Source organism: Megascapheus bottae, chromosome 14, assembly GCF_031878675.1.
Source record: "Megascapheus bottae isolate mThoBot1 chromosome 14, mThoBot2.hap1, whole genome shotgun sequence".
Taxonomy (NCBI): domain Eukaryota; kingdom Metazoa; phylum Chordata; class Mammalia; order Rodentia; family Geomyidae; genus Megascapheus; species Megascapheus bottae.
In genome coordinates, this window is record NC_143522.1 from 23,174,030 (window position 1) to 23,193,993 (window position 19,964).

The window sequence follows — 19,964 nt, forward strand, 5'->3', positions numbered from 1 at the left end:
ATGAAATTGGGGTCATACCTGTAATCCTAGCTATTCAGGAGATTGAGATCTGAGGATCATGAGAATCTTAGCTCCAATTAATCACCAAAAAGCCAAGAATTGCAGAGCTGTGACTCAAGCGATAGAGCACTAACTGTAAGCAAATGTACTCAGGGGCACAAAAGCTCAAGCTGTAGGCCTGGTGCGCGCGCACACACACACACACACACACACACACACACGAATGGAATTGGGCCAGGCACTGCTGGCTCATGTCTGTAATCCTAGCTAGTAAGGAAACAGATACCTGGGGACCTCGGTTCAAAGCCAGCCTGGGTGGACAAACCCCTGAGAGTCTCATCTCTAGTTAACCACCAAGATGTTACAGGTAGAACTGAGGCTTAAGTGGTGGGGCGCCAGCCTTGAGTGAAAAACCTAAGGGACAGCACCCAGACCCTTAATTCAAACTCCTGTACCATGTTCAATGTGTGTGCCTAGGTCAACGTACCAGTTCCAAATGTCATTCCATGGCATTGCCACAAATACTTTCCAGTTACAAATTTTCCATAATTAAAATTTTTGAATTTTTTTTTGCAAAATTGTTCTACTTCGTTGGCAGTAGAAGTCATTCTCTGAAGTTGCTTACAAAAAAAAAAAAAAAAAAAAAACAAAAAACACTCGCATCTATTTAAAAGACTCCCCCAAGTAAAAGATTTCCAACTTCTTCCCCCACAACCCTTTCGACACAAGTTCCTGCGGGATTTGGTCCTGGTCGGCTTCCGTAGCGGCCCTCCTGGGCGACTTCCGGTTGTGACGGGTAGTTGCGGTGGATGTACTTCCGGCGGCGGCAGCAGCTACAGCGGCCGAGTCAAGATGGTGAGTGACTCAGGGCTTCGGCCGGGGGTCGCCGGGCCGGGGTTGGGAGCGGCTGTGGCGAGAGACTCCGGCGCTGCCTGGGGGGCGCGGGCCGCCGTCTCCCTGCCCGGGCCTCCTGGGCGGCGGGCGGAGGCTCGGGGACGCGGCGCTCGGCTCCGCGCGGGGGAGCCGGGGCCGGGGAGCGGCGGAGCGGGGCCGCCGGGCCCGCCAGCCTCCGTGTGTGTCTGTGTCTGTCTGTCTGTCTGTGTCGGCTCTGTTCTGGGACCCGGGGCGGGGCGCGGGGGAGGGGGCCGCACCTTCGAGGGCCAGGCGAGGCCCTGCGAGACCAGCTCTGGTTTGTCCGGCTGCAGGGAGAGGGTCCCCATCTCGGATGAGGGTATCGGGACGGTGGGCGGTGGTGGCAACCAGGAGCAGAGGCTGGAATTGAGGGGGTGACCCGCATGCTCCCGGGCCAGGTAGAGCCATCAGCGTGTGAAGGGGTCCGTCCCCCCCCACCCTCGGGAGACTGTGCTTAGCCACAATCAGAGTGGTCACCTAAGTGCATGCCGAGTTCTTTTTCAGTATTTTCTCTTCATTCTTTACAACAGCCCTTGGAAAGTAATGGTTGATATTAATATTATTCTCATTTTGCCAAGAAGGAAACTGAATACATACAGTAAGTGGTTATGGTAGGTGACAGATGCGTGCCTTCTAGAGCAGTGAAGAAACACCCAGATTGTAGTGTCTAGAAGACCTGGGTGGGATTCCTGGCTCCTTGTCTGACACATGTGACACTGTGCAAATCACTTAACCTCTGGGGCCATGGTTTCCTTTCATGTCAATTGGGGCAAGAGTGTACCAGTCTCATGTAGTTTGTAAGGATTAAATAGGATAACACTGTGAGTGTATTTAGCACACTGGGGCATACCAGTATTGTTTAGTAAAAGATATACTTGTTATTTGATACAAAGAAGCATGTACAGTGCCCCAGAGATGGACTGTGGAAGCCATTCAAACCTTTGGTTGGGATCAGGTTCACATAGAGTGAGAAAGGTAGATGAACTCGGAAAGATTTGGCAGGAACCAGGCTTGGACATGATACCATAAAGGGCAAGGAGCAATTGATGGTTTTCAAGGAGAGTGGAGGATCCACTGTTTGTTTTAGAAGGGAATAGCTCTCCACTGTGGGGCAAGAGTTCTAACAAGAAGTCATGGTGGCCTGGGAAAAAAAACAAGTGGAGGAATAAAGTTGGAAATACATACAAGAGAGCAAAGAACAGAATGGGGATGGATTCAGACTTTAAAGTACACATTATAAGCTGGTATTGATGGCTCCTGCCTATTAGCTACAGCAAAGGCTGAGATAGGATTGTGATATGATGCCAATCAAAAAAGTTCAGGCAAAAAAATATTTCACCCAAGAGAAAGCAGAGCATGGTGGCACACACCTGTTCCTCTGTCTACACATGGAATGTACACAGCAGGATTCAGTCCACGCTGGGGGAAAAGTGAAGCCCTATGTGAAAAACAAAGAAAAAGAACTAGAGGCATGGCTCAAGCATTGAAAAGGCCAAGCAAGTTCCCAGCTCTGATTTCAAACCAGCAAATGATTTTTTTTTAGTTTAAGCCAGTCACAGTTACTTATGCTTGTTTCTTACCTATTCTGGAGGCTACAGTCTGAGGAATGCTGTTCAAAGCCATCCCAGGCAAAAAGAGCCATGAACCATATCTCCAGTTGACCACCAAAAAGTCTGAAATGGCTCAGGAGCACTAGCCTTGAGCAAAATAGCCAAGTGAGAGCTCAAGATACTGAATTTAAGCCCATACATAAAAATAAAATTAAAAAATTAAAGTGCACATCATTTGGTCAGAACATAGTGATTCGTTCCTGTAATAGCATACATGGAAACTTGAGTCAAGCAAGATAACCAAGAGTAAAGTTCAAATTAAGCCTGGGCTACATAGCAAAACCCTGACTCAAAATAACAATAGGAACAAAAAATACAAAGCTCAAATTTTGTAGAAAGACTAGTAGTCTTTCTACAAATGGAGACCCCTTCCTGTTTACAGTGGAAGTAGTAGGGGTTTGTATTACTTCATTTTTGGAAATAGAAGTAGCATCTCTTCTTTCCAGGTGAGAACACAAGGAGGTATTCTGACCAAGGCCATGTAGCCCATCGGCAGAATTCAAATCTACATTCATTAATTCCACAGTCCATATTCTCAGTCTGTAATGGGAATAATGAAATCTACCTCACAGGGTTGTGTGGAATGAAGGATAGTGAAGGAAAAATACCTACTACAGAGTTGGGAACATAATAAACTACAAACATTAGCTGACCAGCTACAGCCAAGTTTCCTTAAGAGGTATAAGTAATTGTTACAGGCCTATAACTGGAATAGACTATTTAGTATAACTCATTGTGTTACATAGAATTTCTGCAGTCCTTTAATTAGCTGTTTCAGAGTAAAGCACAGAGTTTTAAGACAACTTCATATGGTGAAATCCATGTGTGACATTGTCTCCAGATAACCATGATGTGATGGTTTTGTCTTGATACTGAAACTAGGCATATTAATTCACAGACACTTACCTGGAGGTAGTTTAAGGGACTGGGAGTTCATGTTATTTGTGTTTAAAAGCCACCATTTGAGGTGCTGCTCTATTAAGTATTATACTATATACTATATACTATTATACTATAAATGAGGGATCTGGTAACATGAGAAATCCCACTGAGTTTTTGTTTTGTTTTATTTTGTTTTGCCAGTTGTGGAGCTTGTACTCAGAGCTCTGTCCTTGGACTTTTCTTAAGGCTAGAGCTCTACCACTTGAGCCACAGCACCACTTCTGACTTCTTTCTATGTATGTGGTACCAGGGAATCGAACCTGGGTCTTTGTGCATGCTAGGCAAGCACTCTACCACTAGGCCAAACTCCCGGCCCCCCACTGAGTTTTTTTTTAATACACTAAGTTCTTGGCACATTAAGGCAACCACTCAGATTGAGAAAAAGGATTTGCCCGAGTGTCCAGAGCTTTAGGGATGGGAGGTAGATTGTGTAGTCTTCTGGACTCTTGTGATCATCATGGAGAGTAAATGGTTGTTGAGGGGCCTTCATGCCCTGATTTCTTGAAGTACAGTCTTGGGAGCCTCAGTCTGAGTGGTAAGGAAGATCAAGCTCTAGGTACTCTTGGAACCTCCGCTTCCTTATTTATATCCATTATATGATATCGTTCAAAGAGGTAATCAGTTGAGAGTTTCCCTGCCATACAAGATACACCCCTTAGCATCTAAATTAAAGTAGAACCTGTCTTCGTGTTTGAAAATCGTTAAGACTTCTTTTGAAGTGGTTATATTCTGCTTTGACATCTGTGCTTGGTTTTTTTTCAGGGTCAGAGTCAGAGCGGTGGTCATGGCCCCGGAGGTGGCAAGAAGGATGACAAGGTAATAAGCCCGATGTTCCCTGCCATTGAGCAGATTGTGGGCCGCGTCATAGGGTGAGCACAGTTCTTTGGGGATCCTTAAATTTCAAAAAGCAATATGATCCAGTAGTTGAGAAAGTCTCCTTGTCTATTGATTGAACACCCATTCTGTGTTTTTGAAAAGGTTATTGACCTATCAAACAGGAATTTAAGTGTTAGTGGCTATTAAATATGTAAAAATATTTTTTAAATATACTTGTCCTTTTAGTGTTTAACATCTTGTAGTTGAATAATTGTTTCAGGTTACTCAAATTTTTGTCATGAAACTCTCCTTTTTAAACTAATCAAATTCACTGTCATTTATATGTGTTACTAAAGACTATTGTCTTATTACAATTACATTTTACCTATTAAAGTTACAGAAAAGTAAAAAGTCTAGTTCTTTCTAACAAGTTTTTAAAAGCATTCTAAAAAATAAGGAAAATTATACCATCTAGCTAAATGATGGTGATGCAGAAACAAATTTATGCTTTGTGATTGCATTGATTTTTTTTTTTTCCCTCTGTTCCTCTAAAAACTCAAGGACAAGAAAAAGAAATATGAGCCACCTGTACCAACTAGAGTGGGGAAAAAGAAGAAGAAAACCAAGGGACCAGATGCTGCCAGCAAACTGCCCCTGGGTAATGACATGACCCCTTGCTGCCTTCAGCTCCTAGTTGCAACCATCTCTTTGCAATAGCTGGGAGTCTGAAGGGGAGACAGAAAGTCACCAATTATGGAAGCACTAGCGGTGTGATTGGACCCCATTCTACCTAACTTGTGTATGACATTTCTCTAAGTTGACATAAAAGCTATTCTTTGTTTTAAAATACAGTATTATGTGAATTTTCTTTAAATAGCCATCCCTAGTGTATTAAAAGTATAGGTTATTTTTTTTTTGTTCTGTTAAGCCAGGGTCTCACTAGCTAGGTCAGGCTGGCCTTAATCTCATGAGCCTCCTGTCATAGTCTCCCAAAGTCTGGTATTGCAGCACCAATACAAAAGTATAGTTTTAGATCACAGTCCCAAAGTGGAACTTGAACTGCTCTGAAACACTATTTCATGAAATGAAGTGTTTCTGAATTAAAACTGGGGTCATGTGATGCCTGAACCTAATCGTTTTCCGTGACTTCCTGATAGAAGTAGAATGCTGTGTTCTGACTTGGCCTGCCACTTCTCTTTGCCCATTGGCCATACTGCCTGCCTTGTGACCTTTGACTCTATCTCGGGGCTTTTTCCTCTGCTTACCATGTTCTTCCCCAGGTCCTTCCTAGGGCTTTCTGCTGCGTCTTCAGGCTTCAATTCAGATATAGGAAGTAACCTAATGTAATAGTTGAGAATACAGGGAGTCGGACAATAATATTAGTCACTAACTCCACTGTAAGGAGATAATGCAATAATGGTACAGAAAGAGACAGGCCAACAGAACTGAGTAGGAAGTTCACGAGTCCAGTCAGCTGGGCACCATGCCTTTAATCCTAGCTACTCGTGAGGCTGATACCTGAGCCAGCCAAGAACGAAAACTTGATATTTGTTGTCTCCAATTAACCACCAAAAAACTGAAATGGGGCTCAAATGATAGAATGTTAGCCTTGAGCACAGAAACTCAGGAACAGCACATAGGCCCTGAGTTTAAGTCCCAAGATTGATGTGGCGTGCACACGTGTCCACACACACACGCACGCACGCACATACACACAATACACACACACATACAGCACAGAGTCGGTGGATAGTGTATATCCAAAGTTACATTCCAATTCTATGGAGAATAAGAAAGGTTATTTAATAAAAATGACTGACATTTTTAAGGTTTTAGACAAAATGAAATTAGATCAATTGCCTCGTGTCAGATGATTATTTAGATATACATCGAGAAATAATGAAAATTCAGGAATATATTTAACCTTAGGTGAATAGAGGTCTTCTGAAGTTTATCCAAACCTCCAGAAACCTTAAAAGAATGACAGAAATTTATATGAATGATAAAATTATTTTGTGGCATAAGCTTTCAAAACCAAAGGCAAAAGAATGTAGAATAAGCATGGGTAATATGTAACAAAGTTGTATCTCTGATACTTCAAAATCTGTATATACATACTGGCTGTCTGCAACATTGTATACTAGCAGGCCAGGCTGGCAGCACATATAACTGCTTATTAGAGTATAAAACAAACTGGGGTCATTGGCTTTTCCTTCCCTTCCTTTCTCCCTCTCTCCCTTTCTTTCTTTTCCTTTTGTTACCTTCATCCCTCCCTCTCTCTCTCTCTCCTTCCTTCCTTTTCCCACTCACTCAGGGGTACTGGGATTTCAACTCTGGGTCTTGTGCTTGCTAGGTAAGTGCTATACCACTTGAGCACCAGCCCCTTGTTTTGCTTTAGCTCATTTTTCAGATGGAGGCTTGCATTTTTGCCCTGTGCTGGCCTCAGACTACAGCCTTCTTAATTATCCCTCCCACCTACATGGGATTACAGTCGTGCAGCCTCGTCTAGCTTGTTAGTTGAGATGAAAATCTCAATTTTTTGCCTGCGCTGGCCTCAAACTACAGCCTTCCCAGTCTCTGCCTCCCAAATAGTCAGGATTATAGGGGTGAGCCACCATGCCCAGCATATAAACTATTCTGTTCAGTCAAGATTGGTTATTTTACAATGGCTGTTCAGCCATAAACCTTGTCCCTATTCTCAGATGCTTGGTTAATAATCCCAGAATCCAGATCTCCTTTTTATACAGAATACTTAAAGTTAACAAAATCTGGATTTTTCAGAATCTTTCTAGCTAAATTGAGCTGGTATTAAAATCTTGAAATTTTTGCTTAATTCAAAAGTAAATGTAAATTTAAAGTACAGTAAAGCCTTACTTTTTAATTATAGTGACACCTCACACTCAGTGCCGCTTGAAATTACTGAAGTTAGAGAGAATTAAAGACTACCTTCTCATGGAGGAAGAATTTATTAGAAATCAGGAACAAATGAAACCATTAGAAGAAAAGCAAGAGGTAAGTAGATCATTTCTTTTTTACCAAAAATAAAAATTCTACTTAGAACCTTCTAACTTCCCATAAGTAAATGAGTTCAAGTGATTGGGCTCTGCAGTTTTACGAAGCCTTGGCTACGTTGCTTTGTAAATGTAGCACAGTTGGGATCCTCCACCATTTAGGGCTAAGCTACTTTTCACCTGTGGAACATTACTGTGTAGGAGGAAAGATCGAAGGTGGATGACCTGCGGGGGACCCCGATGTCAGTGGGCACATTGGAAGAGATCATCGATGACAATCATGCCATCGTGTCTACATCTGTGGGCTCTGAGCACTATGTCAGCATCCTTTCCTTCGTGGACAAGGATCTGCTGGAACCAGGCTGCTCAGTCCTGCTCAACCACAAGGTGAGTTGCTAGACTTACAGATGCCATGGAACTTGGTTCTTCCTCTTAGGTCTACCCACCTGTCCTGTGGAAGAGGGTACTAAGCAGTGCAGGAGTGGGGTGGGGGAGGGAAGAGAAGGTCTCTGGACCGCACTGCATGGTGGGAGACAGGCTCTGATGTTAATGTGTGCTGTTATTGCTAGGTGCATGCAGTGATAGGGGTGCTGATGGATGACACGGACCCCCTGGTCACAGTGATGAAGGTGGAAAAGGCTCCCCAGGAGACATACGCAGATATTGGCGGCTTAGACAACCAAATCCAGGAAATTAAGGTATGGTGAGGCATTTGTGAGACTCTTGATTAAGCTGTTCCAGGTAGGGCACTGTGGACTTGTGCATATTGTTTTCCTTTATTGGTCAGACCAGTTACTGACTCACAGATTACCAGTTATAGAGTTCCTTGTTTGTTAACCCTAAGTTAGGTAGTTGAAATAGCAGCATTCCCTTAACTGTAATCGAATACTTTCTTTGTAATGGTTAGTGAATGATCTGTGTGAAGACATGATGTTTTCCATTGTGCTGACTTGGACACTGCCTGTACAGCGGTGGAGTGTAGAACATAACCCTGGCCTACAGCAGTCTTGGTCATTGGTGGGTGGCTATGGGCTGGCTGACTGAGGTTCTTTGATCCATAGGGAATTCATTTAAGACATTCATTTAGGTCTCCTGTCAGACAGTGGAACATACTATCTCCAGAAGGGGCAGCCATCAAGAGGTTATTCCAGGTCCTCTCTTACTTGATTGAGAGGGTGAATTTTACCTTTCTTAAGACATTCTTGCTCAGAAACAGCTTAAATGTTGCTTAGGGCTGACTGACTATAGAAAGGTAATGGGGAAAGTAGGTGGGACTTAGAAACGTGATAGTTGCTCAGAGCCCAGGTGGGACCCATGTCCTCCTCAGCACATCGCAGCTGCTGGCTCTTAGGGTGTTTTTGCTCACTGTTGGTGGAATTGGGATCGTCTCTTGATCATTTCAGTAAGAAAGCCTCATTCTCACCAAGGTTTCTTTTTTGTAGGAATCTGTGGAGTTGCCGCTGACCCATCCTGAATATTATGAGGAGATGGGTATAAAACCCCCTAAGGGAGTCATTCTCTATGGACCACCTGGCACAGGTTTGTTCTGTTTGAGGACTCAGCTGTTCATTTACTTACCTATCTATATCGCTATCTAGATAGTGCTGGAGATGAACCCAGGCCTGGCTCATGCTGGGCCTAGACTCTTATCATTCAGCTACAGCCCTTACTCCTTTTTTGAGACAAGTTCTCACTATCCCAAACTGACTTCAAAAATTCACAATTCTTTTGCCTCTGCATCCCAGGTGCTGGAATTACTGGCATGTGCCATGATAACTAGCTCAGCTCATATCCTGAGCAGCAGTGTTGATTGTTGATAATTACTACCTGACCAGAGAAAACACTACAGTTCCCTAGTTTAAGCCAGATGTTCCAGCTAGGCGTTGTGGCTCACATAATCCTAGCTACTCAGGAGGCTGAGATCTGAGGATCGAGGTTCAAAGCCAACCCGGGCACTAAACTCAGTGAGATTCTTTTTTTTTTTTGCCAGTCCTGGGCTTGAGCTCAGGGCCTGAGCACTGTCCTTGGACTTTCTCAAGGCTAGAGCTCTACCACTTGAGCCTCAGCACCATTTCTGGCTTTTTTCTATGTATGTGGTACCGAGGAATCGAACCCGGGTCTTCATGCATGCTAGGCAAGCACTCCACCACTAGGCCAAACTCCCGGCCCCTCAGTGAGATTCTTATGTCCAATTAACTACCCAAGAACTGGAAGTGGTGCTGTGGCTGAATGTGGTACAGTGCTAGCCTTGAGCTGAAAAGCTCAGGCCCAGAGTTCAAGCCCCACAACTGACCAAAAAAAGACAGATACTCTGCCAGATACTGGTGGTTCACACCTAGCTACTCAGAAGGCTGAGATCTAAGGATCATGGTGGGCCAGAAAGTCCATGAGACTTACCTGCAATTACCCAGCAGAAAAGCTGGAAATGCAGCTGTGGCTCAAGTGATAGAGTGTTAATCTTAGCAAAAAGAAGCTCAGGGAAGTATCTAAGCCCTGAGTTCAAGCATCAGGACTAGCACCAAAAGAAGGGAAGGAAAGAGGGAGGAAAGGAGAGAGGAAGGAAAAAAGCTAAGGAAGGAAGGGAGGGAGGGAAGGAAGATTAGTTTTCTGACATTGTCATGAGTTAAGAAAAAAAAATTCAAAATGTGTCGGTGGATTAAGAGGGTAGTGTACAAACACGCAGCGGAGGCTTTCATCACCAGGGCCTCCCATCTCAGTGGGAACATGACTAAGGTAGAACTGCACACAGCTTTTTCCTTTTCTTTTTTTTCTTTTTACCTAAAATAGGTAAAACTCTGTTGGCTAAAGCAGTAGCAAATCAAACATCGGCCACTTTCTTGCGAGTGGTGGGCTCCGAACTTATTCAAAAGTACCTAGGCGATGGGCCCAAACTTGTACGGGAATTGTTTCGAGTTGCAGAAGAACACGCACCATCCATTGTGTTTATTGATGAAATCGATGCCATTGGGACCAAAAGGTACACTTGCTCTTAACTATTTTGTGTTACTCAGAAGGAAAACAGTACAGCTCTTCTGAAAATGGATGATCTTGGCTCTCCAGTAGCAAGTTCTGGCTGGATGCTTAGGCTCTGCTTTCCAGGCCACATGACTGGGAGCACCTGGAGATCAGGTGAATAACCACAGCTTGAACACTTCCCTGAGCCAGACCGTGTGAACTGTGAGCACAGCCATGAGCAAGGCAGTCCCTGCCGCGAGGGTTACTGGCAGACCATATACCGAAAGGGAAACAGAAAAAATGGTATAAACTTGAGGCACAGAATTTGCTGCAATGAAATAGATGTCTAATGTGGATGTCTGACTGCTCTTGCTGCTATAAACAAAACACCACAGACCTAGTAATTTATAAAGGAAGAAGTTCCCATGGTTCTGAAGAATGAAAAGTCTAAGATCATTCATGGTCCTGCTATCTAGAGAGGGCTGTTTTTTCTCTCCAAGATGGTGCCTTGATTCTCAGTCCTCCAGAGGAAACTATCCGTACTTGGCAGAAGGCCAAAAGACAACCTAGCATGATAGAGTGGAAGGGCAAAGAGCCTGGGCTAGTTCCCCAGCTTTTTCCTAAGGCATGATGGCTTTTCAACAGGCACCACCTCCTAACGCTGCCACAGCGGAGACTGTGCAGGCAAGGTACTTTTTCTCACTGGAGTAAGAAGGGAGTGGCAATGGGATTGAGAGAAGCTGTGTTGCTTTGTCCTCATTTGTCTTGGCAAAATTCGCCTTTGCAGATCACTTGGGCTTATTTTTTCTCTACTTTTCAAAGGTACGATTCAAACTCTGGAGGTGAGAGGGAAATTCAGCGAACCATGTTGGAGCTGTTGAACCAGTTGGATGGCTTTGATTCAAGGGGGGATGTAAAAGTCATCATGGCCACTAACCGGATAGAAACTTTGGATCCAGCACTGATCAGACCAGGTTAAATTTGCTTTTGTTTCATCGTGGAGAAGTGATATTTATGCTGTGTGTACATGGGGAATTAGAGCGTGATACATGTAATAGCAGGTGTCGTAGTGAAACTTGAGAATATTGAGCTCACAGTCTGTGCAGCTTGGCCCTTTGAATTCTTCTCTTCCATCATAGGCTTTCTGCCCTCATCAGAAAGACTGTCCTTTAGTCATAGCCTGGGTTTGCTCTTTACAAACAGATTACCACTAGAAAAAGTAATTTGCTAGCTCTTGTAAAGTTTTTAAAATAGATCTGCCCTTTGTCACTAAATATGTTGTTTGTGACCTCCCTTATTTCTTTCTTTTTTTGGGGGGGAGGGGGGGCCAGTCCAAGGACAGTGCTCAGGACCTGAGCCCAAGCCCAGGACTGGCAAAAAAAAAAAGTCTCACCGTCTTTAGTGCCGGGGCCTGGTACAGAAACGATTGTTCACTTTGTACGGTTTAGACGTCATTCCACAGAACACATGTGAAGGGCCAGTGTAGGAATGGGATGAGCATGGGGTCCGCCAGGATGTGACTGCAAGCTTTGTGCCCACAGGCCGCATTGACAGGAAGATCGAGTTCCCCCTGCCGGATGAGAAAACAAAGAAGCGCATCTTCCAGATTCACACTAGCAGGATGACGCTAGCCGACGACGTGACTCTAGATGACTTGATCATGGCAAAGGATGACCTCTCTGGGGCCGACATCAAGGTAACTAGGCTGGGTGGACTACACTTCCAGAGAAGAAGTGGGCAAGACTGAGCTCTTAGGGTTTGTATAGGTCTGATGTGTATCTGATAGTTGCCATTACCTGTTAGCTTATTGTTACATTCAAGTGGTAGTTTTGTTTTTATGAGTTATGAACTAACCCCCCCCCCCCCCCCCCCCGATCTGTGTAGCCACAAGGATGAATCGCTGCACTACACTTGTCTCTGTGTGCAGCAGGGCCGAGCTGACATGCTCATGAGTGTCTGCAGGGGACATCCTCTCAGGTCTGTCCTGGGCCAGCACCACTGCATTTGTGCACCTGCTTTGTCCATGTTGGGTTGTATCCTTTACTCTTGTCTAAGCCAGGGCTGGCACTGAGCCTCACATCATCCGTCAGTGCTGCACAATTAGTCAGGGAGAAAAACCTGTCTTCCTTTTATTTTTTTAATGGGAGTTTTCCCTTTTACATCACCTTATTTGAAATTTTCAAGCCTTCAGAGAACAGTACACCATGGTATCACCTGGGTTTATGAATGGCTGACAACAGGAGGGGTATGCAGCCCTGTGCCATCATGGCCTTGTTCCTGAAAGATGACAGATCTTAGCCACCTGCATGCTGGTTGTGACCAGCATGGACTGGGCTGTTTGAAGTAAATAACCTGATGGCTGTAGTCAAAGAGAAATGTCAGGGCCGAGATCAATCATGTTTTATCATGTTATAAGAGTTCTTGTTTTTTGTTTCACTTTTGACAAATAATTATTGAAAGAGTACATTAGTAAATTCTGTACTCCCAATTACAGTACAGTAAGCCCACGTGAGAGTTTATCACATGGTTTTGACCAAGCACAACCAAAACATAGTAGCTGGGGGCACGTGGTAGGCTTATCTTGCAAGTGTGGCACCCCAGAGGTAAGTTCAAATAACAAATTTATAAAACTCAAAGACAAAGTTTTAAATTCCCATTTTTGCATCATGAAGCTCAGGGATGCAGAACAATGCTATGTTGCCAGCAATCTGTTTAAATTGGGTGATCTGCTGTTTTCCTAGCCTCAATCATGTAAAATCTGCCTTCTCTACAGCAAATGCTTGCTTCCCAAAAGCAAGATAAAAGTTAGGTGACCATTTAAGAATTGTTGAAATTTTAGCAGAAATTAGGTAATATTCTGGGAAAAATGAATCAAGCATTCATAGTACAAGCATTGAAATTCATATGTCCTCAGCATATGTTTTTGATGTTTTTTTTTTTCCAATGGAGTTTACTTGGAACCTGTAGATACCAAGGGTCTGTTTGGTTGAACCAGATGAAAAAATATAATACATATATATATATATGTATATATATATTCATAGTCATAGTCAATTGTCTCTACCTTTCAAGGAATAATTTCCTCTGTTCTCTATTTCCCGTTAATAAAAGTGGATCTACAGGAATTAATTGAATGTGAAGTCGTACAGCTTGTTAGAAATTGAGTCTTAGGAGCCAGGAATATAGCCTTGTGGTAGAGTGCTCACCTAGCATACACAAAGCCCTGGGTTTGTTTCCTTGGCCATCACATATACAGAAAAAACTGGAAGTGGTGCTGTGGCTCAAGTGGCAGAGCATTAGCCTTGATCAAAACATATCCAAGGACAGTGCCCAGGTCCTGAGTTCAAGCCCCAGGACTGGCAAAAAAAAAGAAATTTAGTCTTAGAACATTCCAGGTACCCATGGCCCACGCAATGCAGGAGTCTGAGATCTGAAGATCACAGTTCGAAGCCAGACTGGGCAGGAAAGTCTCTAAGACTCCTGTCTCCAACTAACCACCAAAAAAAAAAGGCTGGAATTGGAGCTGTGACTTAAGTGGTAAAATGATAGCCTTGAGCTAAGAAAGCTCAGGCCCTGTGTTCTGTGTTCAAGTTCCAGGATCCCTTCCAAAAAAAGGAGAAACTTAGAACCCTGATTCCTGACCACTTAAAAATATTGTTGAAATCATACCCTTTCTGAAAATTATTAATATGCTTAAAAGTTTTAAAATAATCTGTTCTCTGTCAGTCTTTTACCTTAGTTCAGAGTAGCTCTCTGAACTAAGATAAAAGTAAGCATTCCACTTTCTGAACATAATGTTCTTTCTTTCAGGCAATCTGTACAGAAGCTGGTTTGATGGCCCTGAGAGAACGCAGAATGAAAGTAACAAATGAAGACTTCAAAAAATCTAAAGAAAACGTTCTTTATAAGAAACAAGAAGGCACGCCTGAGGGCCTCTATCTCTAGGAACCACAGCTGCCTTCAGGAAAGTGATGGGAGTTTCCCTGGCTCTTGAGTGGGGTGCAGTTAGCAGCTGCCCCAAGGAATCCATGGGTCAGGTGATTTTTACTACAAAACCCCCTTTGTCTTTGGGAATGTGGCTTGTAAGTCGCCCATCCGGCGATCTCTGTCTGTTCGCTGTGCTGTGCTGTGCTGCATTCTGCTTCCCAATAAAGTATGCTTTTCACCAACAATCCGCTTGCCATCCCACACTTAGGGCCCAGCTCTGGTGAAACCATCAGACCACAAGCTTCATAGTGCCAAGCTGGTAGGGCCACAGGAGTGAGGAGTGGAGGATAGCCCAGAGCCACTGGCTTAGTGCTTAGTGTGGCTCTGGTCTCCAAGAGAAGCATCCATTTGGTGAGATGGTCTCGGTGAAGACCTGTATGAGTTTACTACCATATACTCCACTTAATGCACATTTATCTCAATTCCAGAGGTCAAAACCTGTGTCTTAGGAGAGGGGGAAAGAATAGCCTTGAGAAGTTAAGATCGTGATGTCTTCAGGACTTTGTGTGCTTCTGGAGACTAGAGAACCCATTTTCTTGCAGGCCACTAAGGGCTTTTCCAAGCCTTCAGAGGCTAACTGCCACCGGAACAGCAGATCAGGTCCCTCGAGCAGTCAGGGCTTGAATAACGTGAAGGTTTTCTTCCCTGGCTGCTGACACCTAAGGAGCAGAACGGCCTGCCTGCCTGTCCACAGAAAACCACTAGTCCTTGAAGCCCTTCCTCTGGAGAGACATTTTAGGGTAAACTAATGGCTCCCTCTGCACCAAGTGATTGACCTTTGCCAGGGGCTACCATGTCTTCTCTTTTGGATGTAAAGTACTGAATGTGTGCAGAGGCGACCTGAGCAGTTCCTGGTCCCTCACAGCGCAGCATCACACGTGGGCCCTGTGTTGCTCTAGAGGAAGGGTGCTATGTACAGCAGGTTGGGGCCGAGAAGAAATAACCAGTCTCTGACAAACACATGAGCAGCAGTCCTTTTGCCTTGATGAGGTCAGAACCCCTTCCTGGCCCCCAGGTTGCTATGAGCCGGGAGGGGCTGCAATCATCTTCCAGACTTTCCTGTCACCAGCGCAAACAAAGATTTTTTTTTAAATCTTTATTAGATTTTTCTCTCCTTTTTCTATGAAAGGTGTACCCAGAACAAACCCTTGATAGTGTAGCACTTGCTATAAGGAACTGCTTAGGCACAGGCCACTCCAGATCCCCTGGGTTCAGGCCAGCACTAAGGTTCAGGGAGGGGGGTTACCAGAGAAGCAGGCAGAACCAAGAGCTATCCATAGGGTAGCAGAACGAGAGATGGCTGGACAGGACCAGAGAGAAAAAGAAAGCACATACACCTTAACCACAAAGGTTTCATCACCATTGGCATGGTTCAACTACACATGTACACCGTCACATATATAATATGCAGAATAGTTTTTTGTGTCATTTACACATCCAGACACAAATGACCAACACTTGCAGCCCTGGGCTCCTCCCTGCCAGCAGCCAGGTTCTAGTCCTCCAGCAGGAGCTCCAGCTCCTCCATGGGCATGCGCACTCGAAGCTCCTTCTCAGTCATCAGATCCAGGATCTCCTGTAGCTCATTAGGGAAGTATTCCATGGCATCCATGTACAGCACCTATCAGCAAGAAGCACCTATCCTCATTGCCAGTACTTACAGAGGGTGTAGAAAAGCTCTGGGGAAAAGCAGTGAGCCAGCAGGTGCCCTCCGTTCCCTGGGCTCCCTGTTACTCAGGCTCCATCACAACTGCAGCCAAAAGCTGTAGTTGCTGCAGGCAGCATTGGTTGGGCGTCTCCTGACTCAGCTGGGGCATGGACTCTGGGGAGATGGTGGGAAGCTGGCTAACCATAGCTATGTTCTGGCACATTCCAGTGTCCTGCTCCAGTGTAAGGAAGGGAAGCAAGCATCCATAAGGCTCTGATTCCACAGAGGTCAGTTTCACTAGGAAAAGGCCCTGGGTGGGCTTAGGTTAATGTTCTGCTAACTCCCCTGATGACACTGGCTGGGCTGAGCCAGTGTCTGGAAAGGTCCTTCTTCACCTGAAGCTAGGTCAGCATTCACACTCACCTTTGCCCAAGGGCAGTGTTGAAGTGCTTTGTAGAACACACCTTTGCTTCTTTCTTTGTTTCCTAGGGAAACCTAAGGCAAGAGGACAAAAGATGATTAATTGAAGCAGAAAGACTAAGTATTAAAAACAAAACAAAAAAACTGTACAATTTGCACATGGCCCTCAATATTGCTGACCTGTGTGGGAACTTGGCTCCAATAGTAGCTGGCCAGAGAGCCATCTCAGCACCACAGCCAAGCCATTGCTCCTCCACAAACAGCTCCAGAGTAGTGATGTTTAATAACTGGGACTTGTTTTTGTCCATCCTGGGACTTGAACTAGATCTGGGCACTGTCCTCGAGTTCTTCAGCTCAAAGCTAGCACTCTGCCACTTTGCGCCACCTCCAGTTTTCTGGTGGTTAATTGGAGATAAGTGTCTCATGAACTTTCCTGCCTGAGCTGCCTTTGAACCTAGACCCTCAGGTCCTGAGTATAAAGGATTTACAACCTTTGCCCAAATCACTTCTGACTTTTGAAGCCCATTTCTCCTCCTTTACTAGAGCCATTGTATCTTGGCTTTAGTATCAGCACTTGAAATGAGACTGTCAGTGAGATAAGTCTGATGACCTTATATGAATGAGGACATTTTGCTTGTTTTTTGTTGTTGTTCTTTTGTTGGTCGTGGAACTTAGACTCAGCCTGGGTGCTGTCCCTGTGCTCTTCAGCTCAAAGGTATAGCCCTACCCATTGAGCCACAGTGCCACTTCTAGTGGCGGTTTTCTAGTGGTTATCTGGAGATGAGTCTCACAGTCTTTAGTGCCAGAGCTGGCTTTGAACCGCAATCCTCCAGATCTCAGCTTCTGAGTAGCTAGAATTACAGGCATGAGCCACCACGCCCGGCTGACAAAACTTTTAATGTTTCGTGAAAATTATCTTTTAGAGAAATCAAACAACTGGACCTGGGATTCTGATGACAGAACCATTGCATCCAGGAGGCTAAGACAGGAAGATTGTAATTTTCATTCTAGCCTGAGCTATGTAAGGAGACCCTTTCTCAAATCAAAACCAATAAAGCTAGGTGCCAGTGGCTCATGTAAATTCAGCTCCTCAGGAACCTGAGATGAGAGGATTGCAGTTTGAATCCAGCCTAAGCAAGTCTGTGAAACTCTAATCTTTAATTAAACATCCAAGATCCAGAAGTGGATTTATGGCTCCAATGGTCAAGTGCTAGCTTTGAGCAAAAAAGCTTAGGAACAGCACCTAGGCCCAGGACACAAACAAAAATAACAAATGAAAAAGATACCTTTATTTAGTAGGTTTTTAATCTTAGTAAAAATTCAGAAATTTCAATCTTGCGGCTGCTATTCTGTCTACACCTAAAATCTAGGCTGTTATATAGAATAGCCTGCTACATTCTTTTCCGGAGTTGCTTTTGCTTTAAAAAAAATAATAAAAAATCATCAGGGGCTGGGAGTTTGGCCTAGTAGTAGAGTACTTGCTTAGTATGCATAAAGACCCGGGTTTGATTCCTCAGTACCACATACACAGAAAAAGCCAGAAATGATGCTGAGGCTCAAGTAGTAGACCTCTAGCCCTGAGAAAACCCAAGGACAGTGCTCAGACCCTGAGCTCAACCCAGGACTGGCAAAAAAAAACAAAAAAATCAGCCTGATAATATTCATGTTTCAGCTGGTTTTTGCTCTAAACTTAATTACGGTGTATGACCTTTCTTATTGCTTTACTGAACTGGATTTGCAAGTATTTTATTTGGACAACTGGTCTATCCATTTTATGTTACGACCTTGTCTGGTTTGGGGATAGCCTTTACAAGTCTGTAGCATGCTTCTTTTGATCTCAGGGAAAAGTCTTGTGTTAGTTCTTTAAATGTCTAATAGACTTGGGCAGCTCCTGAGTTTTTCTTTATTGGGAAATTCTTTTTTTTTTTTTTCCCAGTCCTGGGCTTGAGCTCAGGGCCTGAGCACTGTCCTTGGACTTTCTCAAGGCTAGAACTCTACCACTTGAGCCTCAGCACCACTCCCAGCTTTTTCTATATATGTGGTACCAAGGAATTGAACCCGGGTCTTCGTGCATGCTAAGCAAGCACTTTAATCACTAGGCCAAGTTCCTGGCCCAATTGGGAAATTCTTTATTACTGCTTCACTCTTGTTGCTTCTTATAGACTTAAGTCATTTATTTTCTTATTTTTCAGTTTTGGAAGTTGAAATGCATTTAAAAGTTTACTACTTCTAAGATTTTCCAGCTTATTTGAAAATAGTTTGCATTTCAAAATATTTCCTCATGATCCTCTGAACTCTACTGGTGTTTGTTATGTCTCCTTTGTTGTTGGTGGTGGTGGTGGTGGTGATCATGGGGCTTGAACTCTGGGCCTGGGCACTGTCCCTGAGCTCTTCAGCTCAAGGCTACTACCACCCTATCCCTTGAGCCACAGCACCATTTCCCTTTTCTAGTGATTAATTGGAGATAAGAGTCTCCTGGTCTAGTGCCGGGGCTGGTTTTTAAACCCGATCCTCAGATCTCAGCCTCCTGAGTAGCTAGGATTACAGACATGAACCACCATGCCCGGCTAATTTTCTTTCTTTTTCTTTTTTAGCCAGTCCTGGCTTGAGCTCAGGGCCTGAGCACTGTTCTTGGGCTTTCTCAAGGCTAGAGCTCTACCACTTGAGCCACAGCACCACTTCCGGCTTTTTTCTATGTATGTGTTACTGAGGAACTGAACCTGGGTCTTTGTGCCTGCTAGACAAGCACTCTACCACTAGGCCAAACTCCCAGTCCAGGCTAATTTTCTTAATTCGGGTCTTTTCCACTTTTGGTCAGCTTGAGTAGGGTTTATCAGTCTTATTTCTTTCCAACAAGGCTCAGTGTTTTCCCAGTCCCCCCTCCAGCCAGCAGGAGTGGCTGCATCCTCCAAGTGTGAGCCTTAGCCCTTGCAGAGCGGCCATTACCCCAGCGGGGGTGATTGAGGCGGTGACCTGGAGGAGTGAGGGTGAAAAGAACGCCCTCTGCCTTCTCAGCTGTGTATTGCTTTTGAAGGAAAAAGTAGAGCTGTCAAAATGAGACAGTGTCTTACGAGAAACTTCAGATACATCCTCCACAGCAGGGGGCACTGGCTGCCGTCATCGCTCCGCATGGCATTTTCAAAGAGGGCTCGGATCCGGTGCGCGAGGCCTGTCTCAGGGATGATGGCATGGATCTCTCTCCCGCCCACCCTGCAAGACAAGGTGTCATGTGGCGAGGCAGTCCTCTCCCCTCCGTCACTGCAAGATGGCGGAGGATGGCACACTGCCCGGTGTGTCAGGGAGTGATGGGCACCACCTCTCCACACAGCCTACAGCAGGGTCAGCAAACCTAATCTGTGCTGGAAACACAAATCTCACTTTCTGGGAAGGAAAACCTTTTGGTCAAAGGAGAACAAGAAAAGACTCAGTGGAGTGAATGAAACCTCAATCCAAGAAGTAAGAAGCAAACAATACTGTGTAAAGGCAGCTCTGCCTCATTTATAAGACTGCAGTGAAACGTCATCAAAGACTCCACAAAGAGCAATGATGCCACACTATTATTAACCTTTGCAGGTAATATCCTGGATGCGAAACATGACACTTCAAGATCCTTAGCAACTACTATGTACTGTCTTGTGCCAAGCACCGACCTCACTGGCACCT

At 44.6% G+C, this 19,964-nt stretch overlaps 2 protein-coding genes across 5 annotated transcripts in view; one reads left to right on the top strand and one right to left on the bottom strand.

The window, feature by feature from the left end:
* The first annotated feature begins 780 nt into the window (after positions 1 to 780).
* Psmc1 (proteasome 26S subunit, ATPase 1) lies at positions 781 to 14,386 on the top strand. The gene is made up of 11 exons (XM_090344692.1): positions 781 to 855; positions 4,227 to 4,280; positions 4,842 to 4,938; positions 7,168 to 7,292; positions 7,493 to 7,678; positions 7,861 to 7,989; positions 8,734 to 8,830; positions 10,079 to 10,268; positions 11,069 to 11,220; positions 11,788 to 11,942; positions 14,057 to 14,386. The coding sequence occupies exons 1-11, from the start codon at positions 853 to 855 to the stop codon at positions 14,189 to 14,191; spliced, it is 1,323 nt and encodes a 440-aa protein (XP_090200818.1). The 5' UTR covers positions 781 to 852; the 3' UTR covers positions 14,192 to 14,386.
* Positions 14,387 to 15,695: 1,309 nt separating this feature from the next.
* Positions 15,696 to 19,964, bottom strand: part of Nrde2 (NRDE-2, necessary for RNA interference, domain containing) — a 37,139-nt gene continuing 32,870 nt past the window's right edge. For 2 of the 4 annotated variants that reach the window (XM_090344696.1, XM_090344695.1), the window contains exons 12-14: positions 19,373 to 19,511; positions 16,305 to 16,376; positions 15,696 to 15,854 (exon numbers count right to left, since the gene is read on the bottom strand). In XM_090344696.1, the coding sequence (XP_090200822.1) occupies positions 15,729 to 15,854; positions 16,305 to 16,376; positions 19,373 to 19,511 (337 nt within the window). In that variant the 3' untranslated portion in view covers positions 15,696 to 15,728. Of the gene's footprint in view, positions 15,855 to 16,304; positions 16,377 to 16,481; positions 16,697 to 19,372; positions 19,512 to 19,964 lie in introns of those variants that run through there. The other 2 variants (XM_090344694.1, XM_090344693.1) reach the window with 1 other exon arrangement.

Bases quoted from the DNA above. Each gene is read 5' to 3' on its own strand.
- Psmc1 (XM_090344692.1), top strand. The intron at 8,831-10,078 runs GTTTGTTCTGTT...TACCTAAAATAG, and splicing joins CTATGGACCACCTGGCACAG to GTAAAACTCTGTTGGCTAAA. The intron at 10,269-11,068 runs GTACACTTGCTC...TACTTTTCAAAG, and splicing joins GATGCCATTGGGACCAAAAG to GTACGATTCAAACTCTGGAG.